The sequence below is a fragment of the Lytechinus variegatus genome, chromosome 13, assembly GCF_018143015.1.
Source record: "Lytechinus variegatus isolate NC3 chromosome 13, Lvar_3.0, whole genome shotgun sequence".
In the NCBI taxonomy this organism is placed as follows: domain Eukaryota; kingdom Metazoa; phylum Echinodermata; class Echinoidea; order Temnopleuroida; family Toxopneustidae; genus Lytechinus; species Lytechinus variegatus.
Genome location: NC_054752.1, coordinates 10,723,531 through 10,738,653, shown reverse-complemented (window position 1 = coordinate 10,738,653; position 15,123 = coordinate 10,723,531). Strand labels below are relative to the sequence as shown.

Sequence of the window (15,123 nt, the reverse complement as noted above, 5' to 3'; positions counted from 1 at the left end):
TACAATTACAAATAGTATCATTCTAGAGATATATCTCCTTGATGAAACAAATAATAAGACGAAAGTGGTGAATAAGCGCATAGCTTATTACGTGACGATCTTGCAGAATAGATGTTAGCGTATACTCTCAGAACAACGATATGGATCAAATTACGTGATCAGGTGCCTATTGCAGAAAGAGTTGCAATCCATCGCAACTGTAAAAAGCATGCGCAACTCGATTTTCAACCAATCAAAAGCACGCATTTGGGACTTGTAATTGATTTTTTGGCTTGCGTTTAAACGTAACTCTTTCTGCAACGGGCCCCAGGTGCCCGTTGCAGAAAGAGTTACTGGCCTAGTGCGTGCGCGTTCGTGCTTGTCATGAAACTTATTTTCCCCGTCTGACTCCAACGAAAAAATAGGGTAAAGTCGAAATGATTTCCTATTTTCGGGATTTTTGTTATTGAAATAAATTATAAAGGAAATAGTACGTGGCACAGGTTTTAGTACATAAAGATTTCGAAAAAGTTGAAAAACTCCATCGAATCAAACGAAAGAAATCTCGGCTTCTGTAGAAGCCCGTCGTAGCCCGTCGCACCCAAATGGTTAAAATTTATCACGGCAGCACGCAGGGGGCATGGTGGATTATTTTCAAGAGCAACTGGTGGTAGGCTGCAGGTGGAATGGTGGATTAAATTGGAAAGATTTTGCACGGCAGCACGCAGGGGGCATGGCGGATTATTATTTAGAACATCCGGTGTTAGGTTGCAGGGGGAATGGTGGATTAGTTTATAGAGATTAGACGAGGCAGCACGCAGGGGGCATGGCGGATTATTTTTAAGAGCAAGTGATGACCGCCTGCAGGGGGCATGGGCTTCTTAATTGGAGCGTGCTTTAGGGGAAGCCTGCAGGGGGAATGCTGTGATATTTTTGCTCTCGTCCCTAACTCTACTTCACATTCCTTTAAGACTTGTTATTATAGTAACTTTCTATCAAATAGGGCCCTGATCAAACTATTGAGGAATCAGAGTTTACTGTAATACTATTTCATTGGAATGCATTTTAGAAGCTGTAGATTGTAAGATCATGAAAATAATTGATATTTACACATTTGAAATTATAATCTGAAATCAGCTAGATTTCATCTTCTTAACAATCTAATATACAATGAAACAATGTAAACATTTACATTACTTGAAAAAAAGAGTGAACTTGAGGCAAATAACTTGATGGAAATAAATATCTACAATCATCAAATAAATATAACCTCACCAATCAACATAGGTTTCATTTTGAAAGTAAATTTTTAATGATTAGCAAATCTCAAGAAATTTTGACATATGCTTCAAACGGCATTATGTGACTTTACAATTTAATTACACACTGGTTTAATACATTTGCAATAAATCACAAGACACTAGCCTTTCAAAATCACTCTTGTAAGCACATAATTGATCAACATACTCACTGTCAAATACAAGTGTTGTTTTGAAATTTACAATTATTTGAAAATATTTGCATGATGTTGCTAAGGAACAAAAAATCTTAAAACTTACTTATTTTAATTTGATTTTATTTATGCAAATGGGCCCAGAAAGCTGTAAGTCTCTACACTGTACGAACTGAGGTGTTAAAAATGACACCATTCAGTGTCCGTGGAGGACCACACCCTGATGGGGTGCTAAAATTACACCCTAGATTTTGAACATGACACCAAAGAGTGCTATAGAAGTAACCAAAGGTGTTGTAATAACACCCATTATAGGTGTTGAACTAAAAGTATAAATTTGAAACCAGAACAAAATAACCGATGTGGTAGTCTGTAAACACCAGTCAACAGCAGTTTTTGTGTACAATAGAGTATAATTATCAGTCTAGTAGTGTCAGAGTAAAAAAGGGTAAATGAGCGGTCATGCAACTTTCTTGACTTCGACAAGATAAATGTTTAGTTCTGGGGGCCGTTTCACAAAACTTTTGCAATAACAGTTTTTAGCTACTGAAATCCTTTAATCTTAATGGCTTATAGTTAAGTTGTCAAAGTTATGCACTTGTGAAACAAGAACCAGATCAAGAATACAAGGAATGAGACTTCATCCCCCGGATTGTTTTCACATGAGGTCCAAGCAGTAGCGTGCCTAGGATTTTCCACGGGGGGGGGGGGACAAAATCGTCTGCCAAAAAAATTGACAAGCAATAAAAAGAAATAAAGGTCCTCGATAGGATATAAAGGATATTTCGCACCAGAAAAAAAATGACAAGCAAAAAAAAAAAGGTCCTCAGTTGTGACTTGTCAGGGGGGGAGATACGTCCCTTGCATGGGTTGTGACTCGTCAGGGGGGCAGACTGCCCCCCCACCCATAGGTACGCTAGTGGATCCAAGTTCAGGATATAATCACTGAAATCAGTAGCTTCTTCCCAGGGAACCTGCACACACAAGAGAATAGGAAGAAAACAGATACAATAGTAAAGCATTAAAAAGTTATTAGACTGAATTGCAATGCTTACATTCATATTTGTGTACTCATTTTTCATCCAATGTAAAAAGGGTTTAAAATGAATATGAAATAAATCCCCGGTTCATTATTTCTGTCTGTATTGTATCGTATGCCTTAGCATTCATGTTCAAATTTTGAATAATCCACAATGAATAATGATAACAGCAACAAAAATAATGATAATAAACAACAGCAATAACAATAATTTTCTTGTATCAGGCATTTTTGTTATGAATGTAATTTATTGAAATATTGAGGCAGAATAATTCAAGGCAAAAAAAATTGATTTATTTTTTCTTCATGAATTTTCAGCACAACCAAACAGTACACATACATGCAACTGCAATTATCGTCACGTTCAATCATTCATTCAACAATATCAAACACAAGTACTGGTAACCAAGAAACTGCCAAGTCCTCTGTTGATTACATAATGATCAAAATTGATAGGATTTCTATTCCCACCCCCCCCCCCCTTTTTTCATTTTTAATCAAATGTTCAAGGCCTCCATGATGTAATTAAACTTAAACAAAAACCTTTATATTAAATGATCTGAATGAGCAATAGGTTGAATCAACTCCATTTTAATCATGTTTTTTTTTTGTGTGTATGTGCATGTGTTTTACATCACTGGCACGCTTTTTCCCCCATGGGATGCATTATCTTTAATCAACAATTAAGCATTATCCAGTTGCGTAATGAGCCAAAAATTTAGAGGGGGTAGAACTTGCCAAATCAGGAAAAAATATCTTTGATCTTTCCGTACAAAAATTGAATTTTGTGATAGATTTTGACAAATCATTTAGAGAATTAAATCATATTTCTCCACCCTTTTCCTTTTCTTACTTTATCCATTTTTGTTCTTGGTTGTGAAACTTTTTTGGGGGGGAGGGAGATAGCATGCTCCAAGACCCCTCCACCCACCCTCCCATCTGCACTTCAATATTAGCATTTGTTCCTTTGTTCTGATAAGTTTAATTCCTCACATGTGCATGCATGTACAGCGTTGTGGAGCAATGTGCCCCAGTGGAATAGTCTGACTTTGAAAAAGAGGGTCGTGGGTTCGAATCCTAGCCCATGGCGTAATTTCCCTCAGTAAGAAATTTATCCACATTGTGCTGCACTCAACCCAGGTGAGGTGAATGGGTACCCGGCAGGATTAATTCTGTGAATGCATGAGTGCTGAAAGGCAGCTCGGGCTAAAGCTGGGTTAATAATAATAATAACAACGCGCCTCAGATAGATGGTGCTATATATGCCTATTATTATTATTAGCATACTTTCTATCCCCCTTTAAACAATAAATTCTCTTTTCCTTTTGCTGTGTAGATGCAGACCGTATGCAAGAAGAGGTAAAATCAGTAGTATGAACACAAAAGATTAAATACCAACATACAAAAATAAAATTGAAGTTGAAATATGATATGAAGAACCATGAAAACATATCACATTTACTGAAGAACATACAGACAATAAATGAAATGGAAACGCTGAATGGCAAAATGCAAATATGTAGTCACACGACTTCAGGAAAACTACCATCCCTCATTGTCAATATACTGAACATTTATGCTACATGCACAGACACACTGGCAAAGCCAACTCAACACTGATCAATGGAATATCTTTCAAAAACAATAAAATTGCTTTAATCGATCTATAAATCAGCTTTGTTGATGTCACTAAGGCACATTTCTTGAAAAGATGAGAAAAAGAATCATTGAATGTGTGTTGTATTCAAATACTATACACAAAGTCAGGAGTAAGTTTTGTTGGTGTACATGTAACTGGGGTATTATTCTTCAAAAGATGAGAAATGTAATCATTGAATGTGCGTTGTATTCATATCCTATCCACCCAGTCAGGAGTCAGTTTCTTGGTGGAACTGGGGTATTATTCTTGAAAAAGATGAGAAAGTGAATCATTGAATGTGTAGTGTATTCATATCCTATGCAAGTCAGGAGAAAGTTTCTTGGTGGAACTGGGGTATTATTCTTGAAAAAGATGAGAAAGTGAATCATTGAATGTGTAGTGTATTCATATCCTATGCACCAAGTCAGGAGAAAGTTTCACTGGTGGAACTGGGGTATTATTCATGAAAAGAAGAGAGATGGAATCATGGAATGTGTGTTGAATTCATATCCCGTGCACCAAGGGTAGTTTGCTCAACAAACAATGACGGTTGACTGACTACAAGCCCTCATACTCCAGGGCTATATGGCCATAACTAATGCAAGAACACAATTGGATTTACCTCTCTCCCTTCTAGGTTAGACTTAATGGAAAGGTGTTAGAGGGAGAGAGGAAAAGAGGTGGGGGGAGGGAGGAAGAGGTGGAGGGGGAGAGAGGGTAAGGAGGGAGGGGAGGGAGACAGAAGTGAGCGGAAGGGGAGAGGGAGGGAATAAGGAGAGGGGGGAGGGAATAAGGAGAGGGGGGAGGGAATAAGGAGAGGGGGGAGGGAATAAGGAGAGGGGGAGAGGGAATAAGAAGAGGGGGAAGGATATAAGAAGAGGGGGAAGGGAATAGAGAAAGAGGGGGGAGGGAGAAGGGGAGTGAGGGAAGGGGAGAGATTAAGGAGGGAGGGGAGGGAGACAGAAGTGAGCAGAAGGGGAGGGGGAGGTCATAAGGAGAGGGGGAGAGTGAATAAGAAGGGGGGAGAGGGAAAAGAGGGGGGAAGGGGGAGAAGGGAGGAGAGAGGGCAAGGAAAGGGAAAGGGGATGAGAGGGATAGGGGGAGAGGTGGAGGGGAGTAGGGAATAGAGAGAGGGGGAAAGAGGGAGAAGGGGACGTGAAGCCTTGGGGGAAGGAAGAGGATGAAGTGAGGGAAAAGGGGGAGGGAGGAGGAGGGGTGGGTGAAGGAGAGGGAAGGAAGGATGAATTAAGGGGAAGGGGAGGGAGAGGAGGGGGCAAGAGGAAAGTGGATGGAAGAGGGAAAGGAAGAGACTGGATTTATTTTTGCCTCACACTTTGTGAACAGGGTTATATTATCATTGGGAATTGAAAAGACATCGTGACTGGTTTAACAAAGAACAGTCTTTTTCTCTGAAATTTCTAATTCCATTACATCAGGCTTGGAAAATACCGTAAAAAATGTTTTTATCAAAAAGAATTGATTAGTAGGGATGAACAATACCATCAGCTGTTGGGATATTGATCAAAATAAGGCTAAGTATTTAGACAAAACTAAAATGTGCATTGGCTCTCACGGTACAAAATCACACCACAATTAGACATCAATTTTCATGTCTAGATTCAAAGGTTAACAGTTTCTAGAATAAATTTTCAAGGTTTTAGTAATGATAAGAATAATGATAATAGATCTACATATTACAGTTTGTAACAGTACTTTTTAATGGATCAATTCCAATCTGCAAAGTGTTGAAGCTTGAATGCATATCACACAAAAGAGTAAATAATAATACTAATGGTGTTGTCTTCTTAAGCGCACACACCAAATTAGGAAAAATATAAAGAAATAGTTCCAATAAAGACTTTTAATAAAACCTAGAGTTAAGGATGTAAATCATTAATTTCATGCTTCGAGGATTTTTTCAAACATATGAAAAATATATCATAATTTATAAATGTTGTCTTTAGATGCATTTTTGTGTGTAAACTGGTACAAGAAATAAGCATACACTGCAAAAACTCCAGTGTTAATCTAACACCAGCCTGGAATCTATTCATGTCCACACCAGAGAAGTGTTAAATAACACCAGAAAGGTGATTATACAACACCAATTAATTAAAACAGCATCGGTTTGATTCCAAACTGGTGCTGTTTCAATACTTCTCTGGTGTGGACATATACATTTCAGGCTGGTGTTAAATCAACACTGGAGTTTTTGCAATGTATCCTTACCCTATTTAGGTACAGTGGAACCTCTACCCTATACTGTTTGCTGGGTTAATTCTTTCTACATGTTTAAAAATTCATTTGTTTATACTTTATAAATTGATAAAAATAACATTTATTACATCCTCCATTCTTTCAATCTTTTTAGCATCATCACTTTTCATAATCAAGGATGGATGGAGGGGGGGGGGTCTCTAAGAACCCCTTTATCAATAGTATCACCATACCATGGTATCACCTTCAAAGTCCAGCATTGAAAGCGAGCATCCTTGAATAATAATACGTATAAACAAACTCTCCTACCAACATTGATGCATTCCTAATGAAAAATGCATACCCTAGAATAATAATACGTATAAACAAACTCTCCTACCAACATTGATGCATTCCTAATGAAAAATGCATACCCTAGATAATATGAAAAGCAATCATATTAATGAAAGAAATCAACCACAAAGATAAGCTTGGATTAATAATGATGGTAATGTGCAAGCCAGGGAGGTCTCAAGTCCGGTAGGCCGTCATGTTATTAACCCAAGGGAGAGGGAATGATTTGAAATATAATCTTCCAAGAGATTAAATGACGAGATTATACAGAAATGGAGGATAAGTTTTTCATTAATCATGAATTCCATTATCAAAGCAAGGTGAATTGAACTTACAAGACGACCAAAATCTCAGACGTTAGTCAAAAACAAATGTTAAGTTGATATGTGGGGGCGTCATGGTTTAGTGATTTATGACTCATGTTTTTTAATCTGAGGGACGTGGGGTTCGAATCCCAGCCATGTCATGATTTCCTTCAGCAAGAAATTTACCCTCATTGTGCTGCACTCAACCCTGGTGAGGTGAATGGGTAACCGGTAGGAAAAAGTCTTTGAATGCTTCCGTGCCTATATAGCAGCACAACAATAGTAGCGCTTTGTATCCTCAGGCAAAAGCACTTAATAACCCAGCTATTATTATCATTATTATTATATGTCATATTTTTTTGTCTTTCTCTCTCACTGTGAAGTGGTACCGATGACAAAATATATGTGAATGTCTTAGATGTATACAGATGAAAGGAGAATGAAAACCTGGGAACAAGCAGGGACACGAGACAAGTAAGCTTGTAAAAAAACAGAAAAACAAAGAAACAAATCAATGGAAGTTCTGACAGATAAGAGGGTCGTTTCGTATAGCTGCTTGTAAGTAAAGAGCGACTTTAAGAAGACTGATGATCCTTTCTTGTGGTAAATGATAATCACCATTAAATGTCCATTTGAGATTATTCAGCGCATAAGAACGGTTCACCAGTCGTTCTCAAAATCGCTCTTAAATTATGAACAGCCTTATGAAATGGGCACCTGGGAGTGTTTTATCAAGATTTTCATCCGACAAGTTGTCAGAACTGACATCTTTCTCTGATGCTGATTGGCTGAGAAGTACTGTTACTATGGTAACTTAATCTATATAGAAGTATTGTAATTACATGTTTGAATTTATTGCTATTTTGTGTTATTCCATGTAGACACCAGCCAATGTGGAGAACCTCTTGACAGAATTTTCAATTCTTTCAGGTGATCCCCAGGCATTGGCTGGTGCTCAATTTTACATTTCTGTTGTAATGTTTCTATTGCTGTCATGTTTTCTTGCCTGGAAATGAAATAAATAAATAAATAAAAAGTAACTGTCGGATAAAATGGGACTTGTCGGATAAAACGTCCGACAAGTCCTTTCATGAAACACCCCACTGGTCGTCCTTTCTTTTGGTATATTCACCGTTATTTAAGTTCCCCGGTCGTTCTTGAGGTCTTACAAACAGCTTTATAAAACACCCACGAGGTGTTTTTTTTTCATGGGATGACATGTAATGGAGGTTTCAGCAAATATATCATGAACATTGAGTTTGCACTCATTAGAATGAGAAAAATAGATGTTTTGGGGTGTTTATTTTCAGTGTATATAGATGAGAGTAATACTCTTGTGTTAGCACAGAATCTTGGTTACATTGTCAATAATAATAATAATAATGATATTGTACTTATATAGCGCATAATAATTGGTAATCTCTATGTGCTTAACAAATTTTAACAAAATTTATTTATTACATAAGAGATCAAATTATTTTAATATGGTTTTCATTAAAAATGAAATATTATTCTACATTAAACTAAGTATACTATTGTGCTACATTGTAATAAACATTAAATTTACATATCATTACATGGTATTAATTTGGTACTGAAGATATTGAATAAAACTATATCAAACTATATTATGCTACAACAATGGGAGGGTGTACAGGTATATAACATTTAGTGATCTCAACATTCAAAAGCTCTGGAATTGTTTGTTTTCATACAATCATACTCATTTCAAGGGTGTCATTCTACTTTAAAGGTAAATGCCAGTTTTGGTAACGATATCAAAATGAGTTTGTACAGAATCCAATGAAATGACCACCAAAGTGTCTCTTTGTATATAAAACGTATGTGCCAAAGGATTCTGGAAGAAATTGTGTAATTGCTGAGAAATTAGCAAATAAGCACATGATTCGGGTAGAGCGTCGGGCCCCGACATTCAAAGCAATAATTATACACTGTCCCACGTGCGCCTATCTGTGTTGGGGAGCTTCGGTGTGATCATTTTTCAGCGTAAATTTCAAGATTTCACAAAAGTTCAATTTATGTAACTGTACCAGATCTAGATATACTGACAATTAAGCCTTGTTTTACAGACTTTCCCATGAAATCAGTGTTTACTGCAACTACTGGAATTTCTCTTTAAAAAGTATATCAAAGGCTGGTATATAGCCTAGTTTGGCCAGGGAATTCTGGGTAGTTTTCTGTTACTCACAGGTGCATGCATGATACATTCTCATGTTTGTTATTTTTCACCAATATCACAGCATTAAATCCTGGAAAATCATACAAACCAACCAACTCTTTGAAATGAGGAATAACTTTAAGAAAAACAAAATCCATGTCATGAAATAAAATTGTGCAAGGAAATTTCGATTATTAAAAAGGAAACTTCTTTGAAATCATGTCGTGCCAGCTTGATATCACTTAATTAGTCATTGAGGAGTTAACCCAAAAGAAAGGGGAAGGGGTACTGATTTAGCCCCCCCTCCGCATTTTTTTGTGAAAAATTAAAAGCTCCTTCAACCTTTTAAGTCTATATTTGTGATGCCCTGGAAGGCGATAATGCAGATTCCAAAGTTACCTAACACTTTTTAAGTACATGTCTACACCAAAAAATGAAACTCATCTTGAAAACATGATTTCAAGGACATTACATAACTCCAATGAATGCAAATTCAGTTTCCATAAAAAATGTATTAGTTTTACTTTTGTTTCTTGAATTTAACTGCTTTTACTTTTTTATAATCGGGATGCCACATACAAATTCCGATGGAAAGAAATAATATTTGTATATTTTAGCTTTTTATTGTTATATAAATGGTCTTTAAATTTATAAAAGTTCATTCAGACCATTGGAAACCAAGTAAAACCACATTCAAGATTCAAGTAATGATATAGTACAGGTTATACTGGGTAATTCTCAATGCATCAATTCAGTTAAATCTTACAAATTTCACATCTACATGTAGATAAACATCAAATAAAAAACAGAATAAATACAGCTGTACCAACAAAAAACTACAAATTAATACAGCATAGAATACAGAGTAATATATAAATATATATATATACATCATCATCATCCTCACCATCACCATTGTCATCATAATCATCATTATCATTACATTTACAATCATCCTCATCATCAATATTACAATCATCATCATCATCACCACCACCACCATGATCATTATCAGTATCATCATCATCATCATCATCACCATCATTGTCATTATCATCATTACAATCATCACCATGATCATTATCATTAGGATCATCATCCTCATCATCATCACCACCACAACCATCATCATCATCACCATCATCACCACCACCACCACCATCATCATAACCATCATCACCACCACCACCACCACCATCATCATCATCATCATCATCACCATTATCATCATCATAATCATCATTACAATCATTACCATTATCATCATCATCTATAATCAACATCATCCTCACCACCACCACCATCATCATCACCATCATCATCACCACCATCACCATCATCATCATCGTCATCACCACCATTATCATCATCATAATCATCATTACAATCATTACCATTATCATCATCATCATCATCATCACCATTTTCATCTTCATCATCATCATCACCAACACCACCACCATCACTACCACTACCATCATAATAACCATCATCACCATCATCATCACCATAATCAACATCATCAATATCATCTTCATCTCCATCAACATCATCACTGCGAAGACTTACGGCACTACACAATACAATTACAAAAAACCATGACCAATTCAGAGTTAGCAAATAATTCTTCTGAAATTACTTACCGTTAGAGCCATGGGTGCCAGGCTGGGTCCATACGGCACAGGTTATCAGGACTGTTAGCTGCAGCTACCAACGTACTCACTTTACTCTCACCCCCTTCAAACTGAGCAAGATCTATAACATTAAACAGAAACAGTTGTTTATGAGAAAAGTATTCCCTAATAAACTTCTGAGACTATTTATCTTTAATATTATAGTAAAAATGTAATAAAAAAAAAAAGAATTGCCTCAATTATTATTTAGCAAACAACAATATGTGACAACAAAACCAACAATAAGCTTCCCAAAATATAGTTTGAGATTTCCATTGAATTAGAAAAAAAAAACACATCGTAAGTACAAGCCTGTTCATGGTTGTAAACTGCGCACGAGCAGAAAAGGGTCATTTGAGATAAACCATGAAGGTGGCTTTCAAATTCACTGACATATGCATTTGTGATTTGACAACTATTCATGTATTCCTTTGAAAATTATTCATTTCATTGCATCCAAGCTGATGAGTATGAGCCTTCATAATAACTGGTATTTGACAGTAGCCTAAACAATAGTCAAATGTGCCAAAGGCAGACAATAAAACAGATTTCCAAACTTTATCCCTGCTGTACTATTCTAGTCACCTGGTCTATACAATGCCTTTGAATTTGAATACTCTACCGGTAAAGCTTACGCAACATTCAAAAATGATAGTGCTCATCCTAATGAAAAATCACAAAGGTCATTTGAGAAAAGTTGATCATGAGCTAATCGTGAACTGGCTTATTGCAATGATTTAGAACTCGTGAAAACTGATCCATGGTGACATATTGTTGGTTCTGGGGAAGCAGGTCACTTATAATAATAGGTAATGGTAGGTTCTTACTTTGTAATCTTGTCATGATAGCATTGATTGCTTTGGTGACCAAGCTAATAAGACGTTCACTCTCAGTTGGGGAACTTGAACTAGCAGAAGAAGAAGCAGTAGAACTACTCGAGGAAGAAGAGCTTGATGAACTCGTGTCTTCTTGTTTCTGGAGAAAATAAAGAACATATGATATTCAGGTATCAATGAATGACCTTGAAGAAGGAATTATTAAGTGTAAATCAACTTATATGGAGGGTTTTTTTTTTTTGCCCAGTGGATTAGTCTATGGACTTTGAAACTGAGGGTTGTGGGTTCAAAACCCAGCCATGGCGTGATTTCCTTCAGCAAGAAATTGACCCTCATTTTGCTGCACTCGACTCAGGTGATGTATAAGGGGACCTGGTAGGCATTTATTCCTTGAAACACTTGAGCGCAAACAGTAGCTTGGCTAAAGCTAGTTTGAGCCAGATGTGACTTCGCCATGTTCTATGAGCATTTTCAGAATCTTACCTTTTTACTCCACGCAATCATTTCATCTCTCAGCACAGCTTTGAGTATGGCCGGTAACTGGAACGACGGCTGGACCAGACACCGAGCAATGGATATCATGCAGGCGTTCAGCATCCCGTTCACCCCGACTGTTGTCAAGAACTCGGCAATGTTTGGCGTCAAGCGGAACGGGACGGGTCGGTTGGCATCAAGCTCTCCTGGGTAGATGAATTTTTGATAAACAATGAGAAATATTAACAAGGAAAAAGTGGTATAACTAGAATTTGCGAAAACTTAAGCTATTCAAGTTTTTCTTAATATGATCATTAAATCTAATTCACTGTTATGTTCCATGAGCAAAAATTCCCAGATCACAAATTTTGTGACGCACTATGTACTCTTGCTTTGCTATGCATTGCTTGATATCATTTGTGTCTAATATACTAATACTTAGTAAAGATGTAATGGATCAGTCATATATGTTTTCTTCTCTGGGTATACTGCCCAACGCCCCACAATAGGAGCCAACCGGGCAGGAAGTGGGCAGATGTTGATGGCGCGGAGAGAGAAGATGCTTTTTTGGTCTTTTGTTTGTTTGCATAATGCGCAATATAAACTGGAAAACCATTTGTATATTTACCTTATGGTTAGCAGAATTAGTGTAATGGGATGTTGTAGATGTTGCAAGAGGAGAGGTGGAGTGGGGGAGGCAAGGAGGGATGACAAGGAGCAGAAGGAGGAAAGGGATAGGGGAGCAGACAAAAGGAGCAGGAAAGGGAGAGAAGGGGAAATGGAAGAATACAAGGGGAAAGAAGGGGAGAAGGAGGAGTAGTGGAGAGGAAGGGGAGGAGAAGGAAGGGGCTTGAGTCGGAGCAGGAGGGGAGGGGGTGAAGGGAAAGTCAACAGTTCATAAAAAAGAGGAAAATTTTTTTATAATTAGGAACATGAGAGAAAGAGGGTGAGAAACAATAAGACAATTGTGATAGATGGAAGAAAATTGTGATATGGTTCAAAATAAAAATAAAAAGAGGGAGAGAAACAGAGACTTAAAAACAATAACATACCACTTGTTTCATCCAGGTCAAATCTGAAGTAGAACACAGATAGAAGTCCCGAGTTCCTTTCGATTTGGATGATCTCTGGATTGAGTCTTGTCAAATGAAGAACGAATTCGGCGAGACCTAACAAGGCTAACTGACCACACATCTGAAACAGGATTAAAGATAGATAGACGTCATAAGGAAACTATGTCGGTTCAAAATTTTTCCTACATATGGTGTATGATCACGCATCAGTGTTCATGACATTTATTATGCGTTTCTCTTCGTTTCTACAGGAACATTGTGTACATTTCTTGTATGAATTTATGACATTGATGGATTTTGATATCCAGTATTTGAGATTTATGTTAGTGACAATTCAATATGATCCTCGTTGATTACAAATGAACTTTGTGTACATTGCCTGTATAAAGAATAATAACATTGACGGTTGTCAATATTCATTAGTTGAGATTGATGTTTATGACGATTCAATGTGATCCTCTATCCAAACGAAATTGTGCGCAGTTCCTGTATGAAAAAATAATGGCATTGATGGATTCCAATATTTAAGAGATGAGACTGATGAAATCAATTGCAAATCTTTGTGAGAATGATTAATCCTACTCACCATTTTCCTGAAGGCGAAGTAGTCGGTGGAAGTGGGGAATGTATCCAGAGCCCACTCCTTGAGCAGTGTCCTGGGCACCATGTTGGTTTGGACCTCTTTCAGGATATCCCGGAGGACCTGATGGCTCGCTTGTGAACCTCGCAGCTGGACCACGGCAAGGCGTTCGTAGTATCGGTTGATGGGCGGGTCGGTTTCTACTTGCTGCTTGGAACACCACTGTAAAAAAGAGGGAAAATGCACTTAAATAAACTGAGGAGGCTCAGAGGAATGGTCTAAACAGACCTCTCAATATTTTGTGCTGTTATTCTGAATGTACGGAGATAAAGCCACAAATTTTAGGATTTTTTTTTCTTTGAATCTTGCACAATTCGTGACATAGGGTAAAGCAGATATGCAGAATGTGACTTTTTGTGATACAATGTCACCTCACTTCCATGATTTTTTTTCTTGCAAAGCAAATGGAAAATTTAGATTCTTAAAATAAAAGGCTAATTATTCTATCATTAAAATTGATCTTTAATTTAGGGTTGAATTTGGTAGTTGAATGATCTATAATCATCAATTTTGAAGAAAATATAAATTCTTACATTTAAAAAAAGCAATGAAATGCATAATAAATTGTAAAATAGATTTTCAAAATGAGATATTACACCATATTGCTTTGGTTTAAAGGAGAATGAAACGTTTGGAACAAGATAGCTTGTGTGAAAACAGAAAAATCAAAGAAACAGATTAACGAAAGTTTGAGAAAAATCGGACAAATGAGAAAGTTAAAGAGCATTTGAATATTGCGATCACTAATGCTATGGAGATTCTAAAATTGGCAATGCAACAAAGATGTGTGATGTCACTTGTGAACAACTCTCCCCATCACTTTAGTATGTATTTCACTTAAATTGCCTCTTTTATCACATCTATTCGTAGATCATGTGTTCTTTCTATAGGACGGCATGTAATACAGACTTTTAAAAATACATCATGGAAAAGGAGTTTGGATCACCATTAGAAAAAGCAAAAAGAGACATTTTGAGGGTATTTTATAGTCCATCAAAGGGAAAGTTGTTCACAAGTGACATCACACATCCTTATTGCATTGCCAATGGGAGGATCTCCATAGCATTAGTGATTGCAATATTCAAATGCTCATAACTTTTTAATTAGTCGTCTGATTTTTCTCAAACTTTCTTTGTTCTTATTCTTTGATTTTTATGTTTCGACACACGCCTGCTTGTTCCAAAGGTTTCATTCTCCTTTAATATGAATGGTTAAATTACATATTTTATCAGTACCTTCTTGTATATATCCAGCAGAGATAGTGATGAGGGGCTATCTTCTAC

General features: G+C 36.8%; 1 protein-coding gene across 2 annotated transcripts in view; it reads right to left on the bottom strand.

Annotated features, from left to right (window-relative positions):
- Positions 1-2,281: 2,281 nt before the first annotated feature.
- Positions 2,282-15,123, bottom strand: part of LOC121426256 (transformation/transcription domain-associated protein-like) — a 77,526-nt gene continuing 64,684 nt past the window's right edge. For both annotated transcript variants that reach the window (XM_041622490.1, XM_041622491.1), the window contains exons 65-70: positions 13,787-14,002; positions 13,180-13,321; positions 12,137-12,333; positions 11,645-11,792; positions 10,788-10,899; positions 2,282-2,406 (exon numbers count right to left, since the gene is read on the bottom strand). In XM_041622490.1, the coding sequence (XP_041478424.1) occupies positions 10,790-10,899; positions 11,645-11,792; positions 12,137-12,333; positions 13,180-13,321; positions 13,787-14,002 (813 nt within the window). In that variant the 3' untranslated portion in view covers positions 2,282-2,406; positions 10,788-10,789. The remainder of the gene's footprint in view (positions 2,407-10,787; positions 10,900-11,644; positions 11,793-12,136; positions 12,334-13,179; positions 13,322-13,786; positions 14,003-15,123) is intronic.